The 15021-nt window shown below is 52.3% G+C and overlaps 1 protein-coding gene across 6 annotated transcripts in view; it reads right to left on the minus strand.

Annotated features, from left to right (window-relative positions):
- TRAPPC9 (trafficking protein particle complex subunit 9) overlaps positions 1 to 15021 on the minus strand; it is a 570835-nt gene that overhangs the window by 440259 nt on the left and 115555 nt on the right. For all 6 annotated transcript variants that reach the window (XM_060611403.3, XM_060611405.3, XM_060611407.3 and 3 more), the window contains one exon: positions 5585 to 5730. In XM_060611403.3, the coding sequence (XP_060467386.1) occupies positions 5585 to 5730 (146 nt within the window). The remainder of the gene's footprint in view (positions 1 to 5584; positions 5731 to 15021) is intronic.

The raw sequence follows: 15021 nt of genomic DNA on the forward strand, positions 1-15021 counted from the left end.
TTCGGAACATCCCCTCGCTCGACCCTCACGAGAGCCCTCTGCGTGAGCCGCTCTGGTCTTCCGCACGGCAGCAGCCCGGGGAAGCGCGGTCTCGTCTGAGGCTGCACCGTGGGAAGCCGCGAGGCCAGGCTGTGGCCCGAGGCCACGTGACAGCCACGGCCTGCCCGGGCCACCACACTGCCTCTGGGGCGGCGGTCGACCTCGGCACTGAGCCCAGCCCTGCCACCATGTCCGAGCACCCATCACACAAACCCCCCGGCCCTGCCCGCCGTGCCCAAGCCCGGGGCATGTGCCACAATCGGCTCGGCCCAGAGCTGAACTGGGGCAGCAGCGACGCTGGCAACAAGCAGACAGAAAGATGGGTAAGGTCTTCCAAGCTGGAGCGCAGCCGGTCCCAGAAACTGCCCCCCCCCCCCGGGGTTTTTTGTTCCCGAACACTCTACGTCCCCTGCTGTGATGATGGCTCCCCCAATTATACGCAAAGATTCATTTATAGAGATGGGAGTTTTAGGTTAAAGATATGTGATTCTTCAAACCTCTAGGCAGGTCTTCGCTGATGAGTGTATTGCCAAAAAGATACTGGAAGCCACAGAATATAAATTACATATTCCTACCCGTGGGTATTCAACAAATAACATGCATTTTGGCTGAGGCTTCTGTTATATTTCAGAAAAACCCTTGCATCATCCACTGAATTCATCCTCAGCCCAGACGAGCGGGCGCTTGTCACTGCAATGAGGACCCACATGATAAGGATAATTCCTGGGCTTTGAGTCGTAAACCTTGGCCGGAGACTGGGTCCCGCACTCGCTGGCTGTCCGGCCCGGGGTAGGTCATTCTTACTGACTCAGTCTTAATCTTCTCCCTTGTCAGTTGGGGATATAATGCCTGCAGCATCATGCAATTATGCGAATCACTGGAAAATGCTTGTTTAAGCTCTCTGCAACAATGCAGGGCGTGATTTTCATAAAGAGAAGCCTCAACAATTTAAGACTGGAGAGGAAAAACTAGAGGCAGGACTGGCTCTAGAGGGACTGGGGGGCGGGTGGAGCCACAACCACACAGGCCCAGGCTGAGGTGATGGGGTGGGGGAGGGGGTTGGCTAATGCTCTGCTGTCACCAGGTCAAAGCCTTCATGATTTCTCAACAAGGGGCCCCACAAATCATGCAGCTGGTCCTGAGAAGGAGTCTCACGCTTCCAGGCCTCCCAAATAACCTCTAGAAATTCCTCTAAACAAAATGGGTGACAGTTTCCTAAAAACATTCTTTCATGGAGAAAGCTCATGGCCAACTCCAATGAGACCGAAAAGAATAGCCAGAGACTCCAATGGCCCAAGGGAGTACAGCTTCCACTGCGACTGCCTGAAGACGAAGCCCGCCCACCATCAAGAGCCAGGAAGACACAGCCCGGAACTGGACCCCAGTCTTCCACCTCCAAAGAGGTCAAAGGAGGCGTTTCCGTGGGGAAGACAGGCCCTGCCCACGGGAGCCCCGGGCCCTCCCCGGTCTCCCCCCATGAACCCTGAGCCCCCCTGCTTCCTCCAGTCCTCCCAAGCCTGTCCTCCAGAGCAGGGGTGCCTGGGGGGCGGGGGGGGAGGAGGGGCAGGAGAAACTGTCTCCAAATCAACAGACTCCAACTAGAATGTCAAAGACAAGCTTTCACCACAAATGCCTGTTTGGGGGTGGTCTATCCCCAGTAACATCCAGGAAACACTAGCAGCTGGTCACCCATTCAAGTTAAGGAACATTTACCGGTCTTTGCTGACTCCGTATCAGGTGCCAGCCCCCACTGGACAACGGGAGGGAGCTGGCGGCACAGACCCCACCACAGCCCCGGGCTGCCACAGATTCAATCACCAACGCAAGGGGAGCCACGTCACCCGGCACCGCCGCCGCCACCAGGGAGGCCACCAGGGGCAGAACGGCCCCTGTCACCCCCACGCAAGGGCCACGGTGGCAGACCCGACGGCATCCGCCCGGCAGGGAGTGGGGGGAATGTGGTTTTCAGGCTTTCGGCGCAAGCAGCCCGGCGAGGAGGGCGGGCAGCAGCATGCGGCTCCTGGGGAACATGCCCGTGGCCTGGTTCTCATTCCCCTGATGGTGGCGCAAACGGAAAACAGTCCAACACTGTCAGAGAAGGCTCAAGACCTCATCATCTTAAATATACTTCTTAAAGCTACGCAGTCGAGAAAGGCCAGGGTTCCAAAGCCACAGAGGAGGCTGGTTTTTTCCACTTCAGCCCATCTCTGTTTAGTTAATGGCGCTAATTAAAACTAGCCATTATGTTATTTATTGATCCACCTACTGGTACTTTCTACTGCTTGAAATTGCTACTTAACACTTCCCTCCAGCTTGTACCTACACCTCACGACTGCAGGGGCCACGACTACCTCGGCACCATTAGAACCGCAGGGCCCCAGCTGCCACATGCCTGGCAAGTAGGAAACCTGAGGGGAGTTTATCGATGGGTGAACGACTGAACCGATGGGGACACACACGCGCACACGCGCACGTACACAGAGAGACTGTAGTGTGCTACGCACTTGGGATCCTGTTTTCAGAAACGTATCAGAGGGGCACCTGGGCAGCTCAGTCCACTGAGTGTCCAACTTGAGCTCAGGTCCTGATCTCACGGTTTGTGGGTTCAAGCTCCGCATTGAGCTCTCTGCTGACAGTGTGGAGAGAGAAACTTAAAAAAAAAAAAAAAAAAAAGAAAAGAAACTGGGGCACCTGGGTGGCTCGGTCAGCTGAGCATCCAAGTCCTGATTTCAGCTCAGGTCACGATCTTACAGTTCAGGAGTCTGAGCCCCATGTCAGGCTCTGTGCTGACAGTGGAGAGCCTGCTTGGGATTTTCTTTCTCTCTCTCTCTCACTCTCTGTTTTTCAAGGACATGATCCCGTATTTCTTCCTTTATTTGCTTCTTGTTTTAAATAACGAACCACCAGAGCCCCCCAAACCATACCTTGCTCCCCAAGAGACATCACCACCACCAAGGGAGCCTCTAGGACGCCTTCCGAAGTGTGAGGTTTCCCTGCCCCCAGCTGGTCCAACGCCTACTGCTTGTCCACGCTCAGCAGGAGAGTCAGCAGGTACCGCTGGTGACAGGCCTACCGTTTCAGACAACCCGACCTACACCTCATCTTGTCATTCAGCCTCTCGTGTGTTTACGCCCTGCCTGCCCACACTGAGCGGGACACCAGGCAGAGGGCAGGGGCTGGTGTCGTCACTCACTCGAGCCCCTGCCACATGTGCTCTGTGCTCGGCAGAAAACCGGGGGGCACCGGCCTGCTCTAAAAAGATGTGGACTCAGGTTTTTGCTCTGCCGCCTGGGAGGTCATCACTCTTTGTTTCTGCAACTATAGAAGAAAACTAACACTTACTTCTTCCAGAAACACTAGGAAAACTGCGTGTGCTGAAGCGTGACACCCTCAGATGAAGGTGGAACAAAGAAATGCCGGCCGTTACAAGAAAGCACGGGGTCTGTCGAGTACCCCCGGCCCAGGTACGCCCTCTGACTTAGGAACAACTTCCTCTCTGATGAAACACTTCGGTTTCAAGGTGTTCAGATAACTAACTGGGAATAAGGTTTACTCTGAGATCCATACAGATGCTAAGAAATTCTAGTGCCGGTATTCACGTTAAGAACTCTTCACTGAGACCGTGTGGCGTGCATAATGCTGGCACTCTGGCCTTGAGCCGCATGGTGCAAGCCAACAGGCACGAGATGCGCCAGGAGCCAAGGCCTGAGCTGAGTTCTTCAACAAGTCATGCAAACTTTCTGGCTCTCAGTTTCCGCATCTGTAAAATGGGGTTCATAATATCTACCCCATTCCTTCCAGCATCCGTGCAGCACCCTTCCAGGGCTGGTGGGAGGACAGCGGGTGAACAGACGGCAGGGAAACAGAAACAGATGAGCGCGTACCTGAGGACTATGAAGAGAACCCAGCCTCACGGAGGGCTGGGAGGGCGGCCCCAGGGGTGCAGGGATCAGAGAAGACTGCTCTCTCTGAGGATGGCACGGGGGATGAGCCCCGGGCAGAGGGCGTAGCCGGCACAAAGCCCTGAGACCGCAGCTAGACTGTAACATTCCAAGGACAGCAAGGAGCCGTGCGGCTGGGTGTGAGGACAGGGGCAGTAAGAGGGGCAGCAGCAGAACACAGAGGCAGGCCACGGACGGTCCATGCTGCAGGGCAGGGGTGGGGGTAAGTGCAGCAGGACCCCTGTACCCTGGGAGGAAGCTCCTCATGGAGTCAGGCTGCCTTTTTGCTACCTTTAGGGTACAAATTAAGAGGAGGAGTAAAACGGGAGAAGAAAGCAGAGAGCAAAAGCTTCTCAGGTCTCGTGTTGAAACTCCTCAGAGGGCGGGGCGCCTGGGTGGCGCAGTCGGTTAAGCGTCCGACTTCAGCCAGGTCACGATCTCGCGGTCCGTGAGTTCGAGCCCCGCGTCAGGCTCTGGGCTGATGGCTCAGAGCCTGGAGCCTGTTTCCAATTCTCTCTCTGCCCCTCCCTCTCTCCCTGCCCCTCCCCCGTTCATGCTCTGTCTCTCTCTGTCTCAAAAATAAATAAAAAAAAACGTTGAAAAAAAAAAAATTAAAAAAAAAAAAGAAACTCCTCAGAGGGAATCAGCAATGACCCACCAGGGCCGCGCCCATCAACCCTTCAGCTACGACACTGTGACACTCAGGCTCCCGTGTGGCAGCACTGGGCACCATTATGTCAAGATGTAAGGAAGAGGAAGCTGGTGGAGAACGAGACCCGCTGCGGGGCCAGGCTTTGGAAGGACAGAGAGGGGGCACCCGAGCCCCGGGTCTGCTGCGAGGAAGGACATGAGCAGACAGGGCTGAGACCCAGGGGGGAGCTTGGCACACAGAAAAGCACGTTGGAGAGTCTCAAGAATGACCGCTGACCCTTATCTATCCCTGAAACACAGCTCACCGGTCCTTGCTGGGCCACCAGACGTCTTGGCATGGGCATCCGCAGCTCCAGCACAAACAAGGGCTCAACAGAGAAAAGAGCGTGCTGCCCCTACCCCAGTCCAGCCCAAACCTAGGTCAGCCTCTGATGGCTGATGATTCCCAGGTCACTCTGGGCTCCAAAGATCACTCTCTGGTCGTCTGCCTCAGTCTAGATAACCCAAGTCTGCCCATTTCTAAAACTTCCCCAAAACTCACCTTTGATGGAATCAATTTTAAAAACTCAGATCTAGGGATGCCTGGGTGGCTCAGTTCAGCATCCAGCTCTAGATTTCAGCTCAGGTCATGATCTCACAGTGCGTGGGATCAAGCCCCACATCAGGCTCCACGCTGGCAGGCAGAGCATGCTCGGGATTCTCTCTCCCTCTCTCTCTGCTCCTCCCCCATGTGCTCTCTTCCTCTCTCAAAATAAATAAATAAATAAGCATTTTTTAAAAATAAAAGTAAAAGACAAAACACCAGATCTAGGGGCAAAGGTCTGACGCTGGCAGCAAATGGGACGAACTGACATGGAGCATACACACACATGCGCGAAGGAAGCGGACTGTAGAAAAGCCGACGGAAGCCGGGCGGCAGGGCACAGCCAGGAAGCCAGGATAAACGGGCCTACCTATTTTCTTGTTCCGCTCTTCTCCACGGTTGTGTGCAATAATTGGTGAGTAGATGAAGGGGCTCTTGGTCGACACGTTCTGACCCAGCAAGCTTTTCATTTTCTGTGGCCGGAGGCTGGCGGGAAGGTTCAACAGCTTCACACGCCTGTTGTTTCAAATGGAACAAAAACACTTCAGCCGCCCTGTTAGTGTGGTCTCAGCATAAATACTGCCAAACCTCACGTCACAGAGAAACAACAAACCAAACAGCAGAAGGAGAAACACGCTGCACCTGACCTCAGGGGACCGTGCTCCCCAGGGCGGACGGCAGTCACGCCCTCGGCCAGCCCCCGGGGCCAGGAGGACCCGGCCGAAATCTGAACTGCACCGCTTGCCAGCTCCACGCCTGGGGACAAGTGCCTTGCCCTTTCTGCACCGGGCCCCTCGTCCACAGGACGCGTACGGGGCCCTCCCCCACAGACTACTGGGAGGCTTCGAGTCAAGGCTCCGGTACCTGCTGCGCGGCACAGGCTGGCTCCCTGCCACCTGCCTCCCCGCTGGTGGGCACACCCTCCACACGGAGGAGCCCCTGACCGTGAGAGCCAACGGTGCCAGGTACAAAGGCTGATAGTGCCGTCTGCTCTCCTGAGGAGGGGGGCTGACTCCCCAGCAGCACAGCCTGCGTCTTAAGCTGCTGTCCCCACTGTAGGCGTTCGCTCACAGCCACTCACGCTCAGGTCGGTCAGCTACCGTTTATTTGGAATGGGCCGAACTCCGCAGCCTGAGCACATCCAGACCCCTGCTCCCCACTTCGTACATATCACCTCAGTCAAGCATCCCAACCACCCTCCCAGGTTGGGTTCTATCACTATGCCCTCCGCGTCATCCATCAGGTAACTGACACGAGAGACTGCAAATTACCCCAATCACACGGCCTAAAGCTGTGACACCACGGGAGGTGCTATGCTTCTTTTTTAATATGAAATTTATTGTCAGATTGGTTTCCATACAACACCCAGGGCTCATCCCAACAGGTGCCCTCCTCAATGCCCCTCCCCCACCCTCCCCTCCCTCCCACTGCCCATCAACCCTCAGTTTGTTCTCAGTTTTTAAGAGTCTCTCATGGTTTGCCTCCTTCCCTCTCTGTAACTTTTTTTTCCCCTTCCCCTCCCCCATGGTCTTCTGTTAAGTTTCTCAGGATCCACATAAGAGTGAAAACATATGGTATCTGTCTTTCTCTGTATGACTTATTTCACTTAGCATCACACTCTCCAGTTCCATCCACATTGCTGCAAAAGGCCATATTTCATTCTTTCTCATTGCCAAGTAGTATTCCATTGTGTATATAAACCACAATTTCTTTATCCATTCATCAGTTGATGGACATTTAGGCTCTTTCCATAATTTGGCTATTGTCAGAAGTGCTGCTGTAAACATTGGGGTACAAGTGCCCCTATGCATCAGCACTCCCGTATCCCTTGGGTAGATTCCTAGCAATGCTATTGCTGGGTCATAGGGTAGATCTAGTTTTAATTTTTTGAGGAACCTCCACGCTGTTTTCCAGAGCGGCTGCACCAGTTTGCATTCCCACCAACAGTGCAAGAGGGTTCCCATTTCTCCACATCCTCTCCAGCATCTAGAGTCTCCTGATTTGTTCATTTTAGCCACTCTGACCGGCGTGAGGTGGTATCTGAGTGTGCTTTTGATTTGTATTTCCCTGATGAGGAGCGACGTTGAGCATCTCTTCGTGTGCCTGTTGGCCATCTGGATGTCTTCTTTAGAGAAGTGTCTATTCATGTTTTCTGCCCATTTCTTCACTGGATGATTTGTTTTTCGGGTGTGGAGTTTGGTGAGTTCTTTATAGATTTTTGGATACTAGCCCTTTGTCCGATATGTCGTTTGTAAATATGTTTTTCCATTCTGTTGGCTGCCTTTTAGTTTTGTTGATCGTTTCCTTTGCAGTGCAGAAGCTTTTTATCTTCATGAGGTGCCAATGGTTCATTTTTGCTTTTAATTCCCTTGCCTTTGGAGATGTGTCAAGTAAGAAATTGCTGCAGCTGAGGTCAGAGAAGTTTTTCCTGCTTTCTCCTCTAGGGTTTTGGTGGTTTCCTGCCTCACATTCAAGTCCTTCATCCATTTTGAGTTTATTTTTGTGAAGAGTGTAAGAAAGTGGTCTAGTTTTATTCTTCTGCATGTTGCTGTCCAGTTCTCCCAGCACCATTTGTGAAAGAGACTGTCTTTTTTCCATTGGATGTTCTTTCCTGCTTTGTCAAAGATTAGTTGGCCATACTTTTGTGGGTCCAATTCTGGAGTCTCTATTCCATTGGTCTATGTGTCTGTTTTTGTGCCAATACCATGCTGTCTTGATGATTACAGCTTTGTCGTAGAGGCTAAAGTCTGGGATTGTGATGCCTCCTGCTTTGGTGTTCTTCTTCAAAATTATTTTGGCTATTTGGGGTCTTTTGTGGTTCCATACAAACTTTAGGATTGCTTGTTCTAGCTTCGAGAAGAATGCTGGTACAATTTTGATTGGGATTGCATTGAATGTGCAGATTGCTTTGGGTAGTATTGACATTTTAACAATATTTATTCTTCCAACCCATGAGCACGGAATGTTTTTCCATTTCTTTATATCTTCTTCAATTTCCTTCATAAGCTTTCTATAGTTTTCAGCATACAGATCTTTTACATCTTTGGTTAGGTTTATTCTTAGGTATTTTATGATTCTTGGTGCAATTGTGTATGCGATCAGTTTCTTCATTTGTCTTTCTGTTGCTTATTAGTGTATAAGAATGCAACTGATTTCTGAACTAAGCCTGCCCCTCCCGCCCCTGTGCACCTCGCGGATCCACCCCAGCTAATACGCCCTTGGCCAGATCCCATCAAAGCAGCACCACAAGCCTGGCAGTGTGCATGTAGCCCAGACAGGGGCCACACCACTCCACAGTGAGTCCTGCCCCTGGGAGAGGGGACGATAAGGTACACACCAGTCTGACTGTGGCCCCAGCAGTGGGCTGGGGGCAGACATCAGGTCTGACTGCAGCCCCGCCCACCAACACAAGTTAGTCCGGAGAGCACAAGGGAAGTGCCCTGCAGTTTGGAGCCACCGCAGGGACTACCCAAAAAGGCACTATGCTCTTAAACCACAGCACCTGTGACCCTCCATGACCAGCTAGGCAAGTGGGGTTAGAATCTGGAATGTTCCAAGGCCAGGCACTGACAGGACAGGGTGGAGGTGGGACGCTGGGTGGCCTGGCAGCGACCCTCCCAGCACACCTGCCCTCTGCACGTGCAGCGCCTCCTGGCAGGAAGGGCAGGCCAGCAGGTTGTGAGGGAGCCGTGGGCGTCCCCCTGGGACTCCGCCCAGGTCGTGAGGGAGCCATGGGCATCCCCCTGGAACTCAGCCCTTTGTTTGTTTCTCATTTCCTTTCAGCACCTTTAGGACGTTGTTTTTCACATATTTTTTATCCCATCTGTTGATGGGCGTTTGGGTTGTCTCCGTGCCTGGGCCATTGTGAGTAATGCTGCAACGAACACGGGGGTGCACGCGTCTCCTCGAGATGCTGTTTTCACCCCCTTTGGATCCATACGCGGAAGCAAGATTGCTGCATCATATGGCAGATCTATTTTTAACGTTCTGAGGAACCTCCACGGTGGGTGGACTGATTTACATTCCCACCAATGGCACACAAGGTTCCCTCTTGTCCACATCCTCTTCTTGACGACAGCCACAGTAACAGGTGCACGGTGATAGCTCGTTGTGGTTTCGATTCGCATCTCCCTGATGACGAGTGACGCCGAGCACCTCTGTGGTGCAGACACACAACGGGATGTCACTCAGCCACGAGACGACGCACGCTGAAGCAGTGCGCCAGCCTCCAGCTCTCTCCCCTCCACCACGCGGCGATCCGGGAGGCCAGACACTGGCACAGCGGGGCACAGGCGTGGACGCAGGCTCCGGGTCACCGAGTAGCCTCAGAGGTCACCTGCCCTGGAAAACTGCCCGACTTGCATCAAACTTCGTGTGAGACATAAACCCTTGTTGTAAGGGCTAATCTCTCCGAGATTCAGGGTTAGTATTTCTGCCACAGCGCAGGCCAACCCACACTGACTAATAAAGACCCCGTATAGAATCGGCACGATCAGTGCCTTTCTCAGCTAGAAGGAATCTCAGATACCTAGTGCAATCCTGTCCTATGCACAAGTATCCCTACGGCGCGTAGCGGTCGCTCACAACTCCCCCCGGCCCCACTGTGGACTGTCACAGCCACATGCATGACTGTCACCCATTTTCCACAACGATCCAAGGGAGGAGACAGAGCTTACAAACCAAAGTGCTCCAAGCCAAGGATTCTATCTTGCACACTTGCTCTGACCCCCCCCCCCCCCCGCATGCACCCAGTATGCTTTATTCATACTGGACCAGAACCACTCACAATTTCTTACCTGTTTCAGTTCGGCTGTGAGCTCTCCAAGGACAGGGCACCTGGGCATCCAGTGCCCGGTAGCTCAAGAAACACTGAATGGATCACCTCCCAAAGCTGAATTTCTAACTCAGCTTCCAAATCTTTCAAAACTATAAACTCAAGCCAAAGCAGTTGATTACCAATAGTGGCAAACGCTAGCTGTCTGCAAGCATTCAAGAAGTTACGTGCCACACTACACTGGGACTAAGGTGACCAAACCTCAAGACTGGCCAGGATGCTATGCCTGGTATGGATCTCACGTCCAGCCAAAAGCGTTCACCTGCAGGTAATTCTCAGGCTGCCCCCTGAGAAGCACACCGAGGTGTGCACAGACCCTGACCAGAGTCTGAAGGAACCACCAGCTATTCAACCATCATGGATTACTTCATCCCCCTGCACCTCGGCCTTTCCACCTGCAGAACAGGAAAACAACCGCTACCTGATAATGCTATGGGGAAAGAGGACACCTCCTTTCCTAGTTCCACGCCTCCGTGGGAAGGGATGTCCTCAGAGTAATGGTCCTGTCCTCGCTCTGCCCCTGCCTCACTCCCCCTAAGGCAGGTAGCCAATTCAGAAGGAGAACCAGCTTGTGCAATGCTCAGCACCTTCTCTTGGGGCCTGCCTGCAGAGGGCACACACTGCAAAGAGGCGTAGTCACCGAGCTTTGTTAGACACTGGGGTGGCATCATCTGGCCAGACCTGGGCCATGCCGCTCACTGGATCTTCCGTCTGCCTGAGACAAGTCTTTGTTTCTACTGATCCGAGCTCAGGCAAAGACGGAGAAGTATCTGAAGTGATATATTCAAGCTGTAGCAGGCCACTTTGAGGACTAAGCAAGCTCCTACATCTAGAGCACCTGTAAATAGTGCCTAACACAGAGTTGGGTTGCAAAAGCCTTTCTCTTCCCCCCCTTAAAACAACACTTGTTTACCAACAGACACCAAAGCCCCTGGTGCAAAGACTCCAACACTGGACTGGAATAAGGAAATTAAGTTCTGGTTCCAAGCCTGCTGGGACCAGACTGGTTCCAAGACTGCTGAGCCTTGGACCAAGCATAGCGTCGTTGAGCCTTAGAGTTTATTTACGTGTAAAACGATTCTGTTTTCTTACAACACAAAGAGCTCTCCACCCCATGCCACAGTCACCACCTAAAAACGAGTGTCATCTGTGATTCTACAGGATTCCTCTATACAAGCACAGAAATTCCAGATCTCATAAAAGGTTTCTATAATAGGCAGAAGAGGGGCGCCTGGGTGGCTCAGCTGAGCATCTGACTCTTGATTTCAGCTCAGGTCATGATCCCAGGGTCATGGGATTGAGCCCTGCCTCGGGCTTTGCGCTGAGGGTGGAGCCTGCTTGGGATTCTCCCTCTCTCTCTCTCTCTCCCTCTCTCTTCCTCTCTCTCTCTCTCTCCCTCTCTCTCTCTCCCTCTCTCTCCCTCTCTCTCTCTCTCTCTCTCTCCCTCTCTCTCTCTCCCTCTCTCTCTCTCTCTCCCTCTCCCTCTCTCTCCCTCTCTCTCCCTCTCTCTTCCTCTCTCTCTCTCCCTCTCTCTCTCTCTCCCTCTCCCTCTCTCTCTCTCCCTCTCTCTTCCTCTCTCTCTCTCTCTCCCTCTCTCTCCCTCTCTCTCTCTCCCTCTCTCTCTCTCCCTCTCTCTTCCTCTCTCTCCCTCTGCCCCTCCCACCTGCTCACTCTCTTGAAAAAAAAACACAGAAGTAAAAAAGAAACTAAAATTAAATATGCAAAGGAATTCAAAGAGAAGGAATTCTATGGTCAGCCAGAAAAGTAGCCCAACAAGCAGTCACAGCATTCATTCATAACTCAAAACTTGGCATCAAATGTCTTTTTATAAAATGGATCCTATGGAAGAACAATTATTGAGCCCTTGACCTAAAGGAAACATAGTTCATTTAGCAGGAATCACTGCAAAACTAATAACATTACATATAGTCTGTGAAGCCGCCAACAGGAAAGCAGATTTCCAGGGATAAAGTGTCCAAAACAGGGCTCATATTTAGAGATTCCACTTGGAAAATGCCGACCTGTCAAAGCCTGACCGTGGCTGATGGGGACCATGCAGGGCAGTGCAGAGCACCCCCTGGGATCGCGACATGAGCCGCACCAACGACAGGAAGAGGGGAAAGCTGCCGACCTTCTCTTGCTTGGTTTTGACTCCATCTACCTTCTTCACAGCAGAAACCTATCTACGAACCTGCCGGGGACCTCTGCACGGAGGGGCAGGGACTAGAGCAGCCACACATGCCCCACACTTGGCCAAACACGACCAACATGGCTGGAAAGGGCTCACGTGCCGCCACGGCAGCGACACGTGAGCACCACAGGTCTCATGATCCCCACAAAGCGCTTGTGAGATGCGTCAGGGAGGTTATGCGTGTGGCGATCACACAGAGAAAAGATGCTGGGCAGAGGCTGAACCCGATGAGGTCCCGGGAGCCGAGCCCGGACTGGGATCTGGGAGGCTGGCTGCCCAGCTTCATCAACCAGGAAAACGGCCCCAACTATCATGGCCTCTAGGCCCCTTTGTGAATAAATACCTGTAACCCTTCCTCAAATAATACAATTAAGTTTTAGGGGCACCTGGCTGGCTCAGTCAGTAGAACATGCAACTCCTGATTTCGGGATTGAGAGTTTGAACCCCATGTTGGGTGTAGAGATGACTTAAAAATAAATTTTTTAACAACAACAACAAAAAAAAAGTTTAAGTTTTAAAAGTACCAAAGCCACTCAAAGCCACTCAAAGCCCATTCTGACTGGAGGGTTTGATCCTTATCAATCAGAATACCCACACGAACTCTAGAGCTCTTTCCCAGACTAAAGAAGTTCAATATTAGTTTCTCAGAAAACAACCAACAGATCCTCCCCCAATACCGCCCCCAGATGAACCCTCACTATTTACTGTAAATGGCGGCTAAGCTTTACTACCATTTCTTCCTTAATAATTCACAACTTCAGTATGTGAACACTCTACAGGACTGTTACTGGCCTTTGTGTACATTATCATTTTATGGAGATTTCTAGAAGGAACAAAACAAAAGGGCTTCTAGTTTTCATGGGACTTCCTCTGCTCTCACTCTGGGCAGTGGGAACCAGATGTGGGTTTGGCAGCCTCCTGCTTGACCATTCGGTGTGGGTGTGGCTCTTGCCTGACCACGACTGAAGCCCCAGCATTCACCACTGGGCTGAGCAGCTCAGGCACTCAACAAATATTCGATCAACTGAAATTTAGAATAGAATTACAGCAGAGGGGCGCCTGAGTGGCTCAGTTGGTTAAGCGGCTGACTTCGGCTCAGGTCATGATCTCACGGCTCGGGGGTTCGAGCCCCGCGTCGGGCTCTGTGCTGACAGCTCGGAGCCTGGAGCCTGCTTCGGATTCTGTCTCCCTCTCTCTCTGCCCCTCCCCTGCTCACACTCTGTTTCTCTCTGTCTCAAAAATAAGTAAACATTAAAAATTTTTGAATTGGGGCGCCTGGGTGGCTCAGTCAGTTAAGCGGCCGACTTCGGCTCAGGTCATGATTTCGCGGTCCGTGAGTTCGAGCCGTGCATCGGGCTCTGTGCCAACAGCTCAGAGTCTGGAGCCTGCTTCCGATTCTGTGTCTTCCTCTCTCTGACCCTCCCCTGTTCATGCTCTGTCTCTCTCTGTCTCAAAAATAAATAAATGTTAAAAAAAAAAAAAATTAGAAAAATAGAAATAAAAATTTTTTTAATTGAAAAAAGAATAAAATTACAGCAGGGATATCTTTTGGCCCCTTTTGTTGGGCTAACTTGCATCACATGACTACTTTAACCGCTTCTGGGTGAGCCCATGCCACACACAGCAGGTAAGTATTTCCTGTAAGCTGATGAGATGGTTTCACTGTCAAGGACGAGGCAAGTTCTCAACAGACGTAAGGGCTCCAGTCTTCTCTTCTACAGCTGAAGCCAAGCCCACGAGGCATCTCCAGCAAGACAGCAGCCTGTGCCTCACAATCCTACCCAGCGGGTCTGGTCACTCACGGCTGTGGGCCTTTTTCAACCAGCTCCTCTGGAACACTTCCCGGAAGCTTAGTCTTCAACTGCACCTAATGCTGAGCTCCTCCTGGGGCTACAGGGCTGACTCTTGATGCTGGCTTCAATCTGGCTCTAATTATGCGGACAAAGTCCTTGTTTCCAGGCACGAGTGCCCGAAACGTCGTCCCAGTCCGCATGAGCTGCATCGGCCCTCTCCAAGAGAAATGAGGAACGCGGGTTTTGTAGGAGGGTGGCAATCCCACACGCAGCGTGGACCCCCGGCCATCCCACCCAGGCTCTCTCAGTTCCCACCGTGCTCCGCAGTCTGGCTGAACACCAATCACGTGGTCTGCCACCTGTAATCAGCATCTGTGCTTGCTTTCTCACACGATGGTACAGGTCTCAGTCTCCACCGCTTAACTCTCGTCAAAATCTTGCTCCTGAGAAATCACACTCATGCCTGATGTATACGCAGCCCCCACAATGCAAGACACTCCCCACTGTATGGCGGGGACAATCCAGACCATTAGAGTGCCGGTCGTGGTCCGTCAGGCCTGCTGTGACACAAATACCAAACATAGGGGGACCTAAACAGCAAATGTCTCCCCCTCACAGCTCTGGAGGCTGAAGTCTCAGACCGGGATGCCAGCACGCTTGGGCCCTCGAGGGCCCTCGTCGTGGTTCCCAGGGTGTCCTCACACAGAGGAGAGAAAGAGCCCTGTCCCCTTCATCCAGGGTCAAGTTGTGGCTGAAAGAAATTACAATGTACACGGAGGGTGTACGTATTTGCACCTGGGGGGCTTCAGGAAAGGCTGTAGAGAAGAGATATTCCTTGAACTAAATCTTGAAAGACGACTAAGTAACAGGCAGTCGGGGCAGCAGAGACATTTCAAGCAGAAGACGAAGCCCAAACAAAGGAATGAAACCCCGTCACACACTTCTGCGACCCCAAGTGCTTGTGCAAGGTGCACGGCCCTGATGGGACC

Source organism: Panthera onca, chromosome F2 (genome assembly GCF_046562875.1).
Source record: "Panthera onca isolate mPanOnc1 chromosome F2, mPanOnc1 haplotype 2, whole genome shotgun sequence".
NCBI classification, from domain to species: domain Eukaryota; kingdom Metazoa; phylum Chordata; class Mammalia; order Carnivora; family Felidae; genus Panthera; species Panthera onca.